Source organism: Rana temporaria, chromosome 4, assembly GCF_905171775.1.
Source record: "Rana temporaria chromosome 4, aRanTem1.1, whole genome shotgun sequence".
Taxonomy (NCBI): Eukaryota; Metazoa; Chordata; class Amphibia; order Anura; family Ranidae; genus Rana; species Rana temporaria.
The window spans coordinates 403338962-403357515 of record NC_053492.1 but is presented as its reverse complement, the minus strand read 5'-3'; the positions used below and the strand labels follow the sequence as shown (position 1 = coordinate 403357515).

The window sequence follows — 18554 nt, the reverse complement described above, 5'->3', positions numbered from 1 at the left end:
GGATACACGTTCCCGATTACTAACCTAATCCGCTATCCCTTACCTAAGAAGGTGTTTAAAAAAAGAAAAAAAATCTAACTAAAAACCACACTTGCTGTGGATGGTCCTGTCTGCTATGTCTATGTTACTTCCTGCCGACAGATCCTATTCATTGGATGCCATAGGTGACCGTCACCTGGCCATCACAGGGATCCTTGCCACAGGATATGGAAATATTGCAGAAGGATAGAAGGGTAAAGAAGCTGTGTGGGAGATGGAGGGCTACTGGGGGTAGTAATTTTCGTGACTGTGGTTGAATGACACTTGTTGCTACTAATTGTGTCCAACAGCTGTCGAAGGTTGCTGACGTCTGTAGAGTTGGAGCTGTGGTAAGGCCACACAAGCCAGCTTCAAGAGCTACAAAACACCAGAGGGGTGTCAGACGACTTCCTACTTCATTACTGATCACATTTCTCCACACACGTTCCAGGCAGCTGGCATTGTTGTCTCTCACTGCTGCAGACGGTTACCCTGTTTACTGGGAGCTGATGGAAACTAGAATCTCTTGAGAGTTTTGACAGATTTGTCATGGAAATCCCTTGATGTCGATATAACCGAGCAGCACAGCTGGCATACTAAATGCTTTTTTTTTTGGGCTTCTGTTTTCCGGAAAAACTGAAATAACACCACTAACTGTAGCACATTTACAGACATCCGAAAGAATGACTGTTCTTTTCACTACGAATATCAGTCCAGAGTGTATGGCCAGGAAAACAGCTACCCACAAGCAAGATCAGCCATCTAAGCAGAAAAAATAAGCTTTTATGACGCATTTAAAAAATGAATAACTTTAGCCTACTTAGAAAATGACCAAAATCAAAACTGTAATTTAAACCCATTTGTAATTAATATGCCAACTTTGTGGATAGTGCAGGATCAGCTGCTTTTGCTCTGATCTCTGGTCAGCATGCTATATCTAGGTGGCTCCTAGTGTTTGATAAATAATAAATGCATTAAAAAATGTTTAAGGTGTATTAAACCACTTCAATACCAGACACCTTCATCTCCTTCCTGCTCCTGTGCCAATTGAATGCCGATTACTCATGCAATACTGCACCCAAATTACATTTTTATCTTTGTTGGGACAGATAGAGCTATGTTTTGGAGGTTTTTTTTTTTTTAACTATCTATCTATCTATCTATCGTCGTTACCCTCTGACCGAGAGTGTATAAACACGCAACAAGACTTACAACATAAATAGACCTGAAGTGTGCCTTGGTGGTCTGGTCAGTATTCCAAGAAAAGGGGGCATACCCAAGGTAAGTAATGGGTAGTTAATTGAAGAAGGATATGCTGAGAAGTGCCCTGAAAAGGGGAAGGGCGGGAGGGTGTCGAATGCGATTGAATGCGCAGACTCACAGACATGAGGTGAGCTGGGAAGAGTCAGCCCAGTGACTGAACCGACAAAGAGCATGTGTGAGTGGGCTGCTTAAATACCCTCAGGCCACCCATACTGGCTATATATATATATATATATATATATATATATATATATATATATATATATATATATATATTTTTTTTTTTTTTTTAGTTCGTTATCACATTTTGTAAATAATCTCTTTCTTCACACATTTAGGCAAAATGTACTCTGCTACATTTCTTTGGTAAAAAACATACATCTTTTAAAGCGGGAGTTCACCCGAAATTTTTTTTTTAACCTTAGATTAATGCTCATTTCGTCAAGGGGAAATCGGGGAGTTTTTTTAAAATCTAAGCAGTACTTACCGTTTTAGAGAGCGATCTTCTCCGCCGCTTCCGGGTATGGTCTTCGGGACTGGGCGTTCCTATTTGATTGACAGTCTTCCGACAGGCTTCCGACGGTCGCATACATCGCGTCACGAGTAGCCGAAAGAAGCCGAACGTCGGTGCGGCTCTATACGGCGCCTGCGCACCGACGTTCGGCTACTTTAGGAAAATCGTGACGCGATGTATGCGACCGTCGGAAGACTGTCAATCAAATAGGAACGCCCAGTCCCGCAGCCCATACCCGGAAGTGTCGCAGAAGATTGCTCTCTAAAACGGTAAGTACTGCTTAGATTTTTAAAAAACTACCCGATTCCCCTTGAAAAAATGAGCATCAATCTAAGGTTAAAAATTTACTTTTCGGGTGAACCTCCACTTTAAGACTCATTTGGCGCATGCCTTGAGTCCATTTATTTCGGTAAGCCTCAGTCTTATCGGTGGCGGTCTCTTCCATCTTTCTATCTTCACTATGTGTTTAATTGAAGATTGACACCCACTCGTTTGGACTATTACTTCAACAATGTTATCATCAATATCATAGTTGGACTAAACGAATATCCAAACTATTCTTTTGACATATATTTCATTTTTCACTTTTCAGAGAGTGGACTATAAATACATGTTTATTTTTTCAATGTATATGCGTTTTATGCTTTAAAGCTGGAGTTTAAGATTAGATTCATGCTCATTTTGTCTAGGGGAATCGGCTAGTTTTTTTTAAAACGAAGCAGTACTTACCGTTTTAGAGAGCGATCTTCTCCGCTGCTTTCGGGTATGGTCTTCGGGACTGGGCGTTCCTTCTTGATTGACAGTCTTCCGACGGTCGCATCTATCACGTCACAAGTAGCCGAAAGAAGCCGAACGTCGGTGCGGCTCTATACGGCACCTGCGCACCGACGTTCGGCTACTTTCGGAAAATCGTGACGCTATAGATGCGACCATCGGAAGCCTGTCGGAAGACTGTCAATCAAGAAGGAATGCCCAGTCCCGCAGCCCATACCCGGAAGCGGCGGAGAAGATCGCTCTCTAAAACAGTAAGCACGGCTTCGATTTTAAAAAAACTACCCGATTCCCCTTGACAAAATGAGCATGAATCTAATCTTAAAAATTGTCATTTCCGGGTGAACCTCCACTTTTAGGGGTTAAACACTGGCTTTTATTTTGTCCAACCAAGGACTATTTTCAATTTAAGCACTGCACTTTTTGTATTGATTTAGCCGTTTACCATTTGTCATAGGTTGTGCTAGCTGCTGCCTCTCATTATAAAATATTTTACACAGAAAAAGGGTAGCTGGTTTGAATGCCAACAGCAACACTACCACACAAACACTCCATTAGCCAGGTCCATGATATAAAATATAAAAAGAATACACAAAGAGAATGTCAGAAAACATTTTCTACTGAATATAGTGATGCGGAATGGAAAGTTTTACATAATAAAAAGGTTACGTGTGTTTTTTCTGGGTTTTTCTGTCACATTCGAAAAGAAAACACACCCGGCAGTCATTTATTCAACACTATCCGTAGAATAACAGAGTTGTTTTGGGATGATAAATCCCTTGTGGGTACTCACCTTCACATCGGCTCTCGTCTTGTCTGTGACTTCCATGACGAACTCACAGCGTTTCCCATTTGGTGGGTTCATGAGGTGGTTGAGAATATGGAGGTCCACAGTGGCACCAAGATTATCGATATTTGAAACGAAAATATATTCTTTCTTCTCACCTAACAGTGTGTCTAAAAGGCCCGAGTTATAAAAACTAGCATAGATATCACCGTGACCAGGGGGGTACCAGGCTTCCGCATTCTCCACCGAGTAAGACAAGTCCTTAGCTATTGGTAATAAGGACTCCTTGTTTACTCTTGGGTACCTAAAAGAGAACACACAGTACATGGGGTTGTGTTAGACATTGGCTTGTTTTCTGACCAAGATGAAAAGAAACATGAACAATCTATATGTGAAAGTGGCAAAACGCAATGATGAGGTAGACCAATTCATATAGAGAGTTGTCTGCCATACACAATAGCTATTGAATACAAGAACACAACATGCATAATTTTCAGTCAAGATGCAATAAATGCCAGTGATCTAGCAGGCCTTTAGGCTGTGATGAGTTACAAGTACCCCTCCAGATGATCTTTATTGGAAGAACAGCTGCCCATTTACTCGAAGTGCTCAACTCTTGTGTATGTCATTTTTTATATTTCCACTTTATGTAGTGGGATATATTTCCCATTAATTGGTTTTAAACTAGATGTATAGACTGAAGGTTTTTTACCTTCATGCATTATATGAGCAGGGTCAAGCCCGGTTCTGTGTCTGTCTTGTGGACATAGAGTGGGACTTGGGAGCGAGCATACACGAGCGCCCCCGTATAAAAAGGCATCCAGCTACAACCTTCATGCTCCTAAAGTAAACCAGGGGATAGCACAATTGGTCAAAGCGGTACACCTGCCTGTCACATCACATAGGAGAAAGCACTTGTAGGCAATTGGAGTCTGAAGGGGTGGACGATGTCAATACACACATAAGAGGCGGCTTTCTCGTGTCAGTTTCAAGCCTTATAAACCTTAAGCAAGGAACAGCGATGGATGGGGGTTGTTGCAGCTGCTACCTTGCCCTATTTTGTATTAAATCTTCTCTGCCAAGCACCCAATAGCAGGTTTAAAGTAGTATTAAATCCCAAAATTACATTGCAGCTTAACAATTCTTAGAGGTGGGGGCTGCATTTGTTTTATTTTTTAGGCTTTCTTTCCTTTATTTTCACCTGGTGATCCAGCCAGTAACTCTGTTTCTCAACAGAACAAGCTCTCCTGCAAAAGTAGCAGTTTGAGTATTGAGACAACCATTTACTACCAACAGGGGTGCTTACAATGACCAACTTAATTATTCATGTAAAACCTTCATCTCAAAAAAAGGAACAAAACTGTTACTTTTACTACTTGAGACCCGGGCGTATGTCAAAAGACGGCCTCAGGGTGACTCTATAAATCCGGGAGGACGTCTTTTGACGTCCTCCGGGCACTGGGGGGTGCGCGCGCGCCGGCGGCGCATCACCGAGATGCCAATGCGCGTGCCTGGTGGCCGCGATGTACGCCAAGTACCCGCGATCGGCAATGACAGAGCAGGGACGTGGAGCTCTGTGTGTAAACACAGAACTCCACGTCCTGTCAGGGAGAGAGGAGACCGATGCTGTGTCCCTTGTACATAGGGACACAGATCGGTCACCTCCCCCAGTCAGTCCCCTCCCCCCACAGTAAGAATCCCTCCCAGGATACACATTTAACCCCTTCCTTACCCCCTAGTGTTAACCCCTTCCCTGCCAGTCACATTTATACAGTAATCAATGCATTTTTATAGCACTGTTCGCTGTATTAATGTGAATGGTCCCAAAAATGTGTCAAATGTGTCCGCCGCAATATCGCAGTCCTGACAAAATTCGCAGATCGCCGTATTACTAGTAAAAAATAAATAAAAAAAAATGTCAGAATTCTATCCCCTATTTTGTAGCCACTATAACTTTTGCGCAAACCAATCACTATACGCTTATTGCGATTTTTTTTTTACCAAAAATATGTAGAATACATATTGGCCTAAACGGAGAAAAAAATAGTTATTTTTTAAAAAAAAATTGGATATTTATTATAGCAAAAAGTAAAAAATAGTATTTTTTTAAAAAAAATTTGCTGTTTTTGTTTATAGCGCAAAAAATGTAAACCGCAGAGGTGATCAAATACCACCAAAATAAAGCTCTATTTGTGGGGAAAAAAAGGTCAATTTTGTTTGGGAGGCACGACCGCGCAATTTTAATTTAAAGCGACGCAGTGCTGAAAGCTGAAATTTTCGGCTGGGCAGGAAGGGGGTATATGTGCCCAGTAAGCAAGTGGTTAACTACTATCTACATCTGCTGGTAAATCTAACATCCCCCCCAGTCTGCTGCCCAAAGGTGCCCCTGTGTTCCTTCATCCTGAGTGGGGGGCACTCTAATACAAGAGGTGTGTTACTGGCCAGATCACCAGAGGGATAAAAACCTACAAAAAGAACTCTAAAGCAGCCACATCTAATGAGTGGTTAGCTGAAATATATTACATATTTGTTTTTTGGTTTAAAAAGTACTTTGTTTTTAACTATAAGCGCCCAATTAATTTTCCTAAATGCTGGAAACTAATTAAAATCTCACAGCTCTTGCCGGATATACTTTTTTATATCATGCCGAGTGATGGTTCTTTTCTTTGTCTTCGCTACGATTCCTGGTTTTGCTAGCAAATTGTAAAATACACTTTGCATTGTGCTGAAACTTCCAAAAGACATTGCAGAAGGGTTTTGTTCTTCATAAACAAAATATATAGCTTGGGCAGACAATTATTTGTCACACTCCTGACATATTCTCGGCCGCACACTCTACCTGCTCTGATTAAATGTGTAAATCTTCACCCGACAGTGGCTGTACTTCTGCAGGATTTTCTTGGTGTCTTCATCAGTGTTGAATGAATTCATAAGAACGAGAGGGACCTCTGTGTTGTAGGTTATGTTCAAGTGCTTGTATAGATGAGAAAGTAAAAAAATAAGTATCAGGTATTCTAAAGTAGTTATAAAAAGCATATCAACTATAAAACATAAGCAACAAAGCCTGGCAAACAGAAATGCAGCCCAAGTGAAACAAGGAGCTACAATGGCAGTGACTTTCTTTGCACTGTAGCTGTATGTGGGCACTTGGCTTCACCAGCAGATACAAACCAATAGGACCATCAGCAAAACAACTAATCCACCCCACATAAAAGACTGGGCAAAAATGGCATCTGTCATCAAGCAACTACTCCCAAGGAGGTGGATGGCTCTGGGAGCACCATGCGGTTCCATCGGGGAATGGCCGCTTTCATGAGAACCAGACTACACATGTTTTGCCAGGGCCCCTTTAAGGTAATTTATTTAATTACATAGCTTATAAAAAAGGAGACACATTTCATGCCAGAAAGAGCCGACTCACAGATCCTTAAAAAAAAAAAAAAAAAAAAAATGGTTTGTATTGTGAAATTTGTATGACTGTACGCCATTTCATTGTAACAAAAGATGCTGAAATAAATCAGCCTACTTAGCAAGGATATACTGTGATGCAGTGTTTTTTTTTTGTCTGTACATTTAAAGGAGACCATGTTGGATGTTTCACTTGCTTCTAGCAATTATATAAAACACCCATCTGCGTTACAAACCATGTTCTGTGTACCTTAAAAAATACTCACATTAGGTGGATGAAGCATTCATCTAATGCTGCATCTGTCCCCCACCGCCTCTGCAATGAGAACTGAGTGATCAAACACTGATCGCTTAGTTCTCCCCCCTATGTTCTAAGCTGTCAGTCCCTGGCTCCCTGGTCTGCCCCCCCCCCCCCAGCACTCATTGGGGCTCTGGACTATTGAGGAGGGTGGCCCAGGCTCTTAGTGGATTTCCGACAGGCTAAGCCAAGTGCCGATCCAGAGTTCTGGGTGGATCCCAACCATATAGTCTTTTTTTTTCAGAGCCTGGACCGGCTGAGTGACATCAGCAGACAGTGGACCTTAACCCACTGTCAGCTAAGGAAAACCCTAAACAACTTATATTGAATTTACTAAAGCAGTTTTTATCAGATGCCTGCTTCACCCTTTTTCATCCTATTTTGATCTCAGAGCTTTTGATCTCCATTTTCAGCTACCTCCTGTCTACATGTACTTCTGTAACGAAGAGCTGATGAAGAAGGCGAGGCCATGCCTTCAAAACGCGTTCCGATTGGCCAGACAGTGCATGGGCGAGGGGCTCCCCAGTTTGTCAGCACTGGACCACTCCCACCCAGAGACACACAGCTGCAGTCTTCATGAGGCTTACCGAGGCTCCAGCTGCGGCTAAGAGCCGTTTCACACTGGGGCGACTCGTCAAGCGACTCAGCCGCCTGACAAGTCGCGTCCCATTCTATTCAATAGAACCGTTCTAATAGAAGCGACGCAAGTCACTCCGACTTAGAAAAAGGTTCTTGTACAACTTTGGGGGCGACTTGCATTGACTTCTATACAGAAGTCATTTTGCAAGTCGCCTCTGAAGTCGTCTTGAGGACGCCTTGCCGAGTCACCCCCAAAGTCGTGCCGCCCCAGTGTGAACCGGCTCGAACACACGGCGTTAGTTGATCCCTCAATAGACACTTTCCGGCGGCCCTCCTGTGACACTACATGTGGAGGTTCCCACCCGCTCTAGCACTCTCCAAGTGCTCCCACATTTTTCACGCAAGTTTTTAGTGTTGTTTTATACTTATATACTGAATAAATTCCTAAGCTGTTTGAAGGATTGACATGGTGCTTCTCTCTCCTCCTTTTTCACTCCTGTAACTATTGCCCGACACAGTGACAACGGTAAACATGTTTGTGCCACATGTGCTGGCACCCACTTGTGAGAAGGTGGCAGTAGAACAATAGACAGACAGGGAAAGGTTGTCGTCAATCTATAACACAAAGTGTTCCTGCACAAGGACCTGTGGGGCAGGATCACAAGGTATTATATCAATGAATAGTAGCAGATTTTAAAAATATTGAAAATTACTTTTGAAGTTACCTTACCATGAGATTTTAGTGACTTTGTTAATATACATTTTAATGGAGAAGTAAATGCAAAGTGTAATGGGAGCTTTAAGTGTACAAGTGTGTGCTACTATACGTCATTCGGAAAGACGTGCTACTATACGTCATTCGGAAAGACGTGCTACTATACGTCATTCGGAAAGACGTGCTACTATACGTCATTCGGAAAGACGCGCTACTATACGTAATTCGGAAAGACGCGCTACTATACGTCATTCGGAAAGACGTGCTACTATACAACATTCACAAAAACCACAAGGACCTGTGAAATGTTGAGAGCAATAATCAATAGCAATAAATTATCTCATCAGATGAATGCCATAGTGTGAAATGTGATTGGCAACTAGAAAGCATAACCTCATTGCACTCTCTTAATAAGCCCTTATGTTTAATGAATAAGCCTTCATTGTTCAATACAAACCTGCAATATGCAATGAGAATGCATACAAAAAACACCTCCAATCTCCCTAAATGTGACATGGTGACATTCTGCCTTGAAGCTTTTACACAAGCACAAGTTTGAATAGACACAATATCAGATCCTGGGGACTATACAATCACCCAGCTATCACAGCCAATTCATATTTCCTTGTCCTATTCATCACTGGACAGTCCAGCACAAAACAGTGTTAAAAATATTTTAAATTCATACAATTCCATTCTTAAAGCGGTTTTGCTTTCACTGCAGTATAACAAAAAGGTCTAATGTAGGCTAAATATCTGCCACTGTTTCACTGAAATATTTATTGCCAAAGAATCCAATTTTTTTCTGGCACCCAGTTGGTGCAGTTTTATTTCATGGTCATGGCCATCTGTTGTAATTGGAGATTTTCCTCAGGCAAAGAAACAGATCTTTAATTTAACACAAACATCGTAAATTTTATTTGGTGCACTGGCAAGGAAACAGCACTTCCAAAACATAAGGTCTGAGAAAGTTTAGCAATGCCTAATGAATTTATGTGCTATAATCCTCCAACTAATAATTCAGGCCATAAAATTGTCCTCTTCTTAACCACATTCAAGAAAAAGACAAAGAATCAGTAAAACAAAAGGCTTCCTAATGTTCCTTAAAAAAAAACAAAAAAACACACACTGGAGGATTATTTGTGAACACTACATTAAAGATTTGCAACCAATATGAATTTGTGCCAGACTGGCTGGCTTTGTTACAGTGAAGTCTTTTTTGGTTGCTAAAACATTTGTTGTATGCAATAAAAAGAAGAATGCCACCCAAAAGTTGCATGAGAATTGTTGGGTATGGGGCTTTTTCTAAATAACGCATGTAAGCATCTTTGGGACTTTCTCCCCTACTCTATGTTCAGTGTGATGTACCTCAAAGTGAAAAAGCCTCAGAGATATTTTCATATTAATGCAGAGTTCCACCCAAAAATGGAACTTCCACTTAGTTGCTCCTTCCCCTCCCCCTCCAGTGTCACATTTGGCACCTTTCAGGGGGCAGAGGGGAATGGGACCTGTTTTTGACAGGACCCCTTCCCCACTTCCAGGAGACCAGGCCACGGCCGGATCTCCTGGAAGTTAGGCCTCCCTCCTTCCTCCGCCGCCAGGCCAATGAGAAAGCGCAGCACACTTCGTGCATGGGCAGCAGGTAACCGGGCCTAAAGGCTTCACTGCCAGGTTCCCTTACCTGGAATGGCAGCGGCTGCACCCGACAGTCGATACGAAGATCGGCTAGGGTGCCGACATCACAGGCTCCCAGGACAGGCAAGTGTCTATATAGTAAAAGTCAGCAGCTACAGTATTTGCTGCGGACCTAAACTTTTTCCCCCCAAGGCGGAACTCCACTTTAAAGGTGTTGATTTACTAAGCCCAGAGAGTGCAAAATCTGGTACAGCTCTGCATAGAAACCAATCAGCTACCATTGAACAAGCTGAAGTTAAAAGCCGATTCGCTACCATGCACAGCGGCTCCAAATGTTTAATTCTCCAGTGTTAGTAAATCAACCTCTAGGTGTTCACCTACCAAGGAATAGGAAAGCGTCAACAATCATTCTTCATTTGTGTCTCATGCGTTCCCCTCCTAGACACTGCAGCTTACATTGGGGCTGTGGTTGGAATGGGGGTTCAGCAACAGAATCAGTACTGTCACCGGTCCAGAAAGCTGTGGGCAGGGCTAGGTGCTAAAAATTATAAATATACTGCGCTCTTCCAATGTGTAGTATCTATGGTGGCTGCCGGCACAACAAAAGGAAAAAATTGGGTATAATGTGAAAATAAAGTGCAGCGCCAGAAATAAGAAGCACCTTCCATATACTGGAATATGCTAAAAACGAAAATACAGATTGTCCAATCATACAACCAACATGTGTGATTGTAAAACTAGTATTGGTGTAAAGTCCACAGTAATAACTAGTGCTAGTGAAAACACAAGTCAATGTGCATAAATGTCCATCCAAATACAGTGAAGCTGTCAGGGCCTGTACAAGAGATGGAGCCTGCTTCTTCCCAATGTCACCGTGTCTGGAATCCCATTCAGAGATATTACCAATCATCAAAGTAAGAAGAGGTTGAATACCCTTACAGCCAGTAAGGGTATTCAACCTCTTCTTACTTTGACGATTGGTAATATCTCTGAATGGGATTCCAGACACGCTGACATTGGGAAGAAGCAGGCTCCATCTCTTGTACAGGCCCTGACAGCTTCACTGTATTTGGATGGACATTTATGCACATTGACTTGTGTTTTCACAGTCAAGGCTAGGTGCTGATTGACAAAAAAAATTATCCCCAGGAGACTAGCTTCATCTTTGCTCAGGCATTATCCTAGCTTTTAAAAGCTTACAGTGTTACAAAAGTCCCAGTGAGTGATCAGTGGGGTAGGGAAGACGGGAACTGCTGCCTGCCAGCAAAATAAACATTCTTCCACTATGCTCCTCGCTAACATTGGACTGGGCTTCAATGACTACTTAGGCCTTATACACACTGGACGTTAAAATAAAGTTATAAAAATGCCAGTAGCTTTGCAGTGAGTTTTTCAAATTTTTTCAAAGTCTTTGCATAAATGTTTTTTTATTTTTTTTTTTTTTTTTTTTTAATTTTTTTTTTTTTTTTTTTATTCAATGGATCAAAAACATTAAACGCTGGTGAGCGACGTTTTTGAGCATTTAATTGCTCAAAAATGCCACTGCCCAAAACTGCTGATAACAGCCTATGTGTGCATGGACACATAGGATAACATGGAGAGTTCAACGACTGCGTTGAGTTACCAACCAGCTGTTTTCTCCATTAGAATGAACAGAAAAGTAAACTGGAAGTGCTAGGATCCCTTTATGGTCTGCACACATTACAGACATAAGTAGGGCTGGTTGACTAGCAGGAGACCTGATGGTCAACTCACTTTAAAGGATGTGGCGTGCACAATGAACGGTGTTAGATATTCTTCTTTAGCAAAGCCATTAAAAGCACCTCATAGAAATAGTGCCCTAATTTTAAGCCTTGTAGACCAATCCATTCAATGGCATTGCAGGCAATGTGCAGTATCGGGTTAACACTATGCCCGGGCAGCACTCACCTCTATTTGTTTCACCGTGAGATCTAGGAAGGTATTTTCATTCCGGACCCCTATCAAGCTTTTTGGGCCTTTACATCCCATGCTGGTCCCCAAACCTCCATTAAGTTTGACGACGACGAGTTTGTTGAGGACTGAAGAAATGTTTTCTGGGAGGCCTCTTGCTTTCATCTTCTCATATGGCTGAATCTGTTAGATACACAGAAAATGAGTTTACAGATAAGATTCCTCACTCTGATTCCTTGTTCATATCATATGAAAAAAATCTTACAAGTCACAATGTATGAGGGAGTGGAACATATACAAGATAAGAGGGCAATTTTGTCCTACTGAAGAGATGTAGTGCTTTAAAGTAAAACTCCAGTCAAAGCTTATTTTTTCCTAGTTTTGGCTAAACTGGGGAAAAGTCAGCACTCCTCACAGGTTTTTTTCTATCTGTGTGCCTACTGATGAAATTGCCCCAGTTCCTAACACACATCGGGAAATAATCTGCCCAAAATGACAAGAAATCCCAACACTAGAACTGTCACCGATATATACCGTATATACTCGAGTATAAGCCGACCCGAATATAAGCCGAGGCACCTAATTTTCCCACAAAAAACGTGGAAACCGCATTGACTCGTGTATAAGCCTAGGGTGTCCATCTGCATGCCTCACTTTGTTCATGTATGTGCATGCCTCACTGTGCCCATGACTAGACTTACGTTTTACATGGGAGCATATAGAAGGGGTGCCTGGTTTTGAAAAGTCAGTGCTCCCCGGCCGTAGGTCTCCCAGACAGCAAACTTTGCACACTTGTAGAGGAGAATTGGGGCGACATGTGTGCCAAGTTTACGGCCGGCCGGTACCGGGTCCCCAAAGTTACTAGAGAAATTACCATTTAACATGGGAGTCTATGGAAGGGGTGCCCGACTTTGAAAAATCTGTGCTCCCTGGCCGTAGGTCCCCCGGACAAAAGTCCGGGAGATCAGGCACAAAAAGGTGACTCGAGTATAAGCCAAGGGGGGCATTTTCAGCACCAAAAAAATTGCTGAAAAACTTGACTTATACTCGAGTATCAACGGTAGGTGTCCCCACTGGGAGAGATTTCCCTGTTGCTTCCCATCTGGTAGCAACTAATATTTTAGCTATCTCCTTTTAGTGATGGAGGCAAGGGCCACCTGTACAGCATGACCAAGGTTTTAACCCCTCCTCATTTTCAAAAGCTGGAGGACAAAATTATCTGGAGTTCCACTTTAACTGCATGTGTAATCTGGTTATTCACATGAACATCCGCAAGAGCATTTTTCAAGTATTAGGATAGGATAGAATGGAACGGACCAGAACACACACAAACTAAAAGAAAAAAGGTGACAGAAGAAAAAAGAGTGGCATACATTAGTAAGATTATTTGCATTAAGCTATAATTTTCACATGAGATGTTATATTATATATATATATATATAAAATAAAGTCCGCTTTGCACTGCAATCATCTTTACACGTGTATACACAGTGTCATAGGAACAATAAATGAATAAACAGTACATGAATAATATAAACTTGCATTCCTATATCAAAAATTCAGGATTACAACCAATTAGAACTATGAGCTACAGTGGATATAATGGCCTGGATTCACGTAACACTTACTCCAACGTATCTGTGTCAATGTGCGCCGTCGTATCTATGCGCCGTGCCCATAGAACTAGATATGCCTGAAAATAGGCTTCCTCCGACCGGCGTAACTTTCCTACGCCGGCGTATCTTGGGCGCATATTTACGCTGGCCGCCTGAGGGAGATGAGGCGATTCACAAATGTAGTTGCGCCCGGCACATAATATACGCGGTTTGCATAAGGCTTACGTCCGGCGTATAGTTATTCCACCTAAAGGAGGCGCATCCAATGCAAAGGTATGGACGACGGAACAGCCGTCGTATTTTACTTTGTTTACGTAGTACTACGTGAATAGGGCTGGGCGTAGGTTACGTTCAGTGATTCGACGTATCTTAGGCATTCGTTCCGATGTGATTCTGGGCATGCGCACTGGGAAGCGTCCACAGGACGGCGCATGGGCCATTCGTTCCATCATTTGCATGAGGTCACGGTTCATTTAAATGGATCACGCCCACCTTCTTTGAATTAGGGGGGCTTACGCCGAGGATTTTACGTTACGCTGGCGCAACGTTGGGAGCGAGTGCTTTGTGAATACTGTGCTCGCCGCTCTGAGCGACGTCGGCGTAGCGTATATTCGATACGCTACGCCGGCATAACTATGCGCCGATCTAGCTGAATCCGGCCCAACAAGTCTACACACCCCTGTTAACCACGTAAGGACCAAGCCTCTTTTTCAGACTCGGTGTTTACAAGTTTTTTTGCTAGAAATTTACTTAGAACCCCCAAACATTAAACATTTTTTTCCCAACACCCTAGAGAATAAAATGGCGGTCATCACACAAGAAAAGGGTACAAAGAAATTTCCAAGGCATTAGATATACCATGGAACACAGTCAAGACAGTCGTCATCGAGTGGAGAAAACATGGCACAACAGTCACATTACCAAGAAGGGTGTGCACACTTATTCAGCCATATTTCATTTTTACTTCCCTCCACCTAAAAGATTTCAGTTTGTTGTTCAACTGGGTTGTACAGTTTATAGGTCACATTAAAAAAAGTAGAAAAAGTTCTGAAATTATTTATCTTGGTCTAATTTTATTACATCACAGAAACCTGACATTTTAATAGGGGTGTGTAGACTTTTTTTATCCCCTGTATATAGACGCACTTAAGGTTTTGTAACTTATTATAGTCATACAAGTTCATTGTCTGACTATTACTGCTGGTGTATTGTCCTTCATATAATACACGTCAGTTCATTGTTTCTATATCCACTCAGCCTGTACGCACACCTTAGTACTGTCGTGGACAGAACTGCCCTTAGGGATGTTTTTGTGTCTCTTGGAACATGGAGGACAGGTGACATACAAAGTAATGATGTGTACAAAGCCTATCCCTTTACATCATAGGAATGTGACTGTCACACCCCTCAGAGGACATCATGCCTTGAGAAACAAATTTTGTAACTACATAAAACAGCCAGGTACTATGACTCAATACGAGAGGGATATGAAGAAGAATCACAGGGGGGGCATGTTCATCACAGGCAGGCATATGAGTAACTTGCCAAACCTGATTGCAATGTTCCATTACTCAATACAGATCCTGATCCTTGAACACAAAGCTTCTTACTAGAGAGATTATTTCCACATGCTGGTTACAGTTACTGGAAAATTACTAAAATAATGATATAGATCTTCAGCAAAACCTAGTCAATAAACAGATTTTTTTTTTTTTTTTTTTTTTACCTATCCAAATAGATGTATACCTGTTCTGCAATTCGTAAACACAGAAAATACTCCTATATCACAGTTATCTCTTGATTAACCCATTAATTTCACTCAAGTTTTACACATTCATGCACCCCACAAGTAAACCCATGAAAGGCACAGAGGCTTAACTAGAACCTTCAGGGCCCCGGTGCAAGAAACCATGAAAGGCCCCCTGACTGTTGGGCAGGGCCGGACTTTGGGTGGTGGGGGCCCCTGGGCTTGAGTCACTTTCGGCCCTACTGGATCCGGACATTATGGCTCTCCCACTTCTAAAGATTCATGCACTAACTGTTAAAAGGCCTCCTTTATTAAAAGATTTTCTTACCACGTGCGCTGTATGTCTCCGGGGCAGTGTAGGCGCTGCACGCCGGAAGTGCGTTCCAAGGTGGAACGCAAACACTGCGGACCGAAAGTGACGTCGTAGCCAATGACATTCGCTGTTTCATCCGATCTAGCTGATCATTCACAAGGTCAGATATATATTTACACACATGCTTAAGGGAAGTGGCCGGATGTGCGGAAACAATAAAAATGGATAAAATGATAATTAAATTGTAACGAATATGAAGATATTTAAAACGTAAAGGGGGCAGGGCCCCCTATTGGACGGGGCCCATGGGCTTGAGCCCAGTCAAGCCCAATGGTAAGTCCGGCCCTGCTGTTGGGACCCTTTCCATCGGTACCAGGGCCCTTTGTTTATATGAGATCTAAACCAGGAATGAGTAGTGGCAAACAAGTGTGCCATCCAAAGTGCATTATCAACTTTCTGTACAACCACCTTTTACCGAAGAAGAATCGGCATTCCAAAAAATGTATACAGGACACATTTCTACGATAACCTGTAGCTGTAGGAATGTAATGTACACAGTTTGTCACCTTTCTTGTTTTCTTTTTAACGTTTAAGAAAATACAAGAAAAAGACAGAAGCACCACTGAAGACTACATCTGCTCAATGGCTTACTAAGGGGAATTTGTTCCACACCAGGCATGGACTCTCTAAGGATGTTGCGCCACACTGCAGCACAACCCCATGCAACATAATAGTCAGTCAGCTACAGCACCGCCAGAGAATCTGCACCTACTACTTCCGTGACTATGGCAGTTCAGGGTGAGTGGAAGCTTCCTTCCCTATTCTGGTCATATGACAGAGCCAATGGGAAGACTTCCCCTCACACTGAACCTGGCTGTCTTTTGTGCCGAGTGATTTTAGGAGAGGGGTTTCTTTACTGGGGAAGAGGGTGTCTGCCCCCCCACCTATAGTACAATTTGGCCACACCCACAATTCAACATGGCACACTTTTTTGTCTTAGATCTTTTTTCTTTTGGGGTTGCCCCCAGGTGCAAGATATACTAGGCATGCTACTGAATTGGGTCACAAGGATTTAGGGTTAGGGTTTCCCATTGAATATGGCTAGGACTCAGGAATTGGAACAGGGACCTCCCCCACAAGGTCACAAGGATTTTAGATTAGATTTAATCTGCCAGCACCTTTCTGCAACATTTTAAAGCACCTTAAATGTGAAATAATCTAGGGCAAACCAAACTACTTTTGGTTTTACTGCGTATTTCATGTCATGTACAGATTTTAACAAAGCCGGCTTTGTCCTGATTTTCACATAAATCGGTTACGATTCCATTTTTTTTTTGTTGACATGTTGACAATAGTCAATAGCCAAATACAGAGTGGCGTGGCAGAGGCAACCCTGACCCGGTTTAACAAGACCCGAGGATGCTAGATACCTCAGGCTTGGCGCCACTGGTTCTAATCTTGGATAGGCTATTCGCTTAATGTGGGAACACAATCGCTTAACATGCCCCTGCCCTTGGAATGTGCTTAGAGCATTGGGGATGGGAAATGTTGGCAACATCTTCCTAGAAAGTATTGCGGATATATTGATGAGATGTAATCATTAGTAACATGTCAGGCCCCGTACTCACGACCAAACATGTCTGCTGAAACTGGTCCGCGGACCAGTTTCAGCAGACATGTTTGGCCGTGTGTAGGCACGAGCGGACCATTTTCGGGCGGATCGGACAGGTTTCCAGCGGACAACTGTTTCCTGGACTTGCTTTAAAACAGTCTGCTGGAAACCTGTCCCCCCGACATGTACGGTCGTCTGTACAGACCTACCGTACATGTCCGGCCGCCCGCCATCCCTCGCATGCGTCGAATGACTTTGACGCATGCGTGGAAGCATTTTAAAGGCAGGCCGCCCACGTCGCCGCGTCATTGTCGCGGCGACACCGCGGACACGCCCCGCGTATTGTTTACGCGCGGAGTTCTGTTCGATGGTGTGTACAGCCATCGAACAGAAGTCCCCGGGCAGACATGTCCGATGAAAACGGTCCGCGGACCGGTTTCATCGGACATGTCTGCTCGTGAGTACAAGGCCTTAGGTTTAACCTTGTCTATATACCCGCTTTGGCTTTGTAAAAGAACATTGCTATACTTTGAATTCTGTAAATGTATAGAATGATGCAACACTCCGGAATGTACATTGATTGTGTATTGTTAATAAACTTTATTCAAATAAAAAAAAAAAAAAAAAAAGAGTGGTTTGTTATTTGCCAATTTAATTTTTTTTTAATAATTGTGTAACTTTGAAGTTTACTATGGAGAGTGTATTTTTCCTTGTCCCTTTTCTGCTAAAGCCCTTTTTACCAACACCTTCCCAGGTCAGGAGAACAGAACTCTCAGGGACCATGGAAAGGGTAGCAGATCCTTTAAACTAAAACACATTAGACCTATTAGTCCATTTTCTAACCCATAACTTGACGTCTTTATGTTCTGTAATGGACATTTCCTAGTGAATACAGCAAACTCTTATGAAACTAAAGGCTGATTCAGTGCCGGGAACGGGTACAATTTAAACCAGCAGTTACAAGTGCTATAAATTGCTCAAACTAAGAAAATATCTTGATTCCAAGTTTAATCAGAGAGACATTTCCGGTTTCATTCCACATTCCAAATTCCACAGAACTGTCTCCTGTGCCTTCTAACACATTGGGTTTATAAGAATTAATTTGAGACGGCAACCCAATACAGACTGTCACACAGAGAACGTACCGGAACAGGAATCTGAAAACTTCAAAGAAAGTCTGCTTACTGGCTGACAGTATGATAAATAACAGAAGGTAGGATTGTATGCACATTCGGCACACTCAAAAAACAAATAAATGAAAAAGGGAAAAAGTAAACTGTGTCAATTTAATATCTTTAAAGGGTTTGTAAAGGATTTTTTTTTATCTTAATAGCTTCCTTTACCTA

The 18554-nt window shown here is 42.4% G+C and overlaps 1 protein-coding gene across 4 annotated transcripts in view; it reads right to left on the bottom strand.

Annotated features, from left to right (window-relative positions):
- UGP2 (UDP-glucose pyrophosphorylase 2) overlaps positions 1–18554 on the bottom strand; it is a 144442-nt gene that overhangs the window by 16358 nt on the left and 109530 nt on the right. For all 4 annotated transcript variants that reach the window (XM_040351224.1, XM_040351222.1, XM_040351223.1 and 1 more), the window contains 3 exons: positions 11918–12103; positions 6193–6326; positions 3360–3657 (listed from right to left, as the gene is read on the bottom strand). In XM_040351224.1, coding sequence (XP_040207158.1) covers positions 3360–3657; positions 6193–6326; positions 11918–12103 — 618 coding nt within the window. The remainder of the gene's footprint in view (positions 1–3359; positions 3658–6192; positions 6327–11917; positions 12104–18554) is intronic.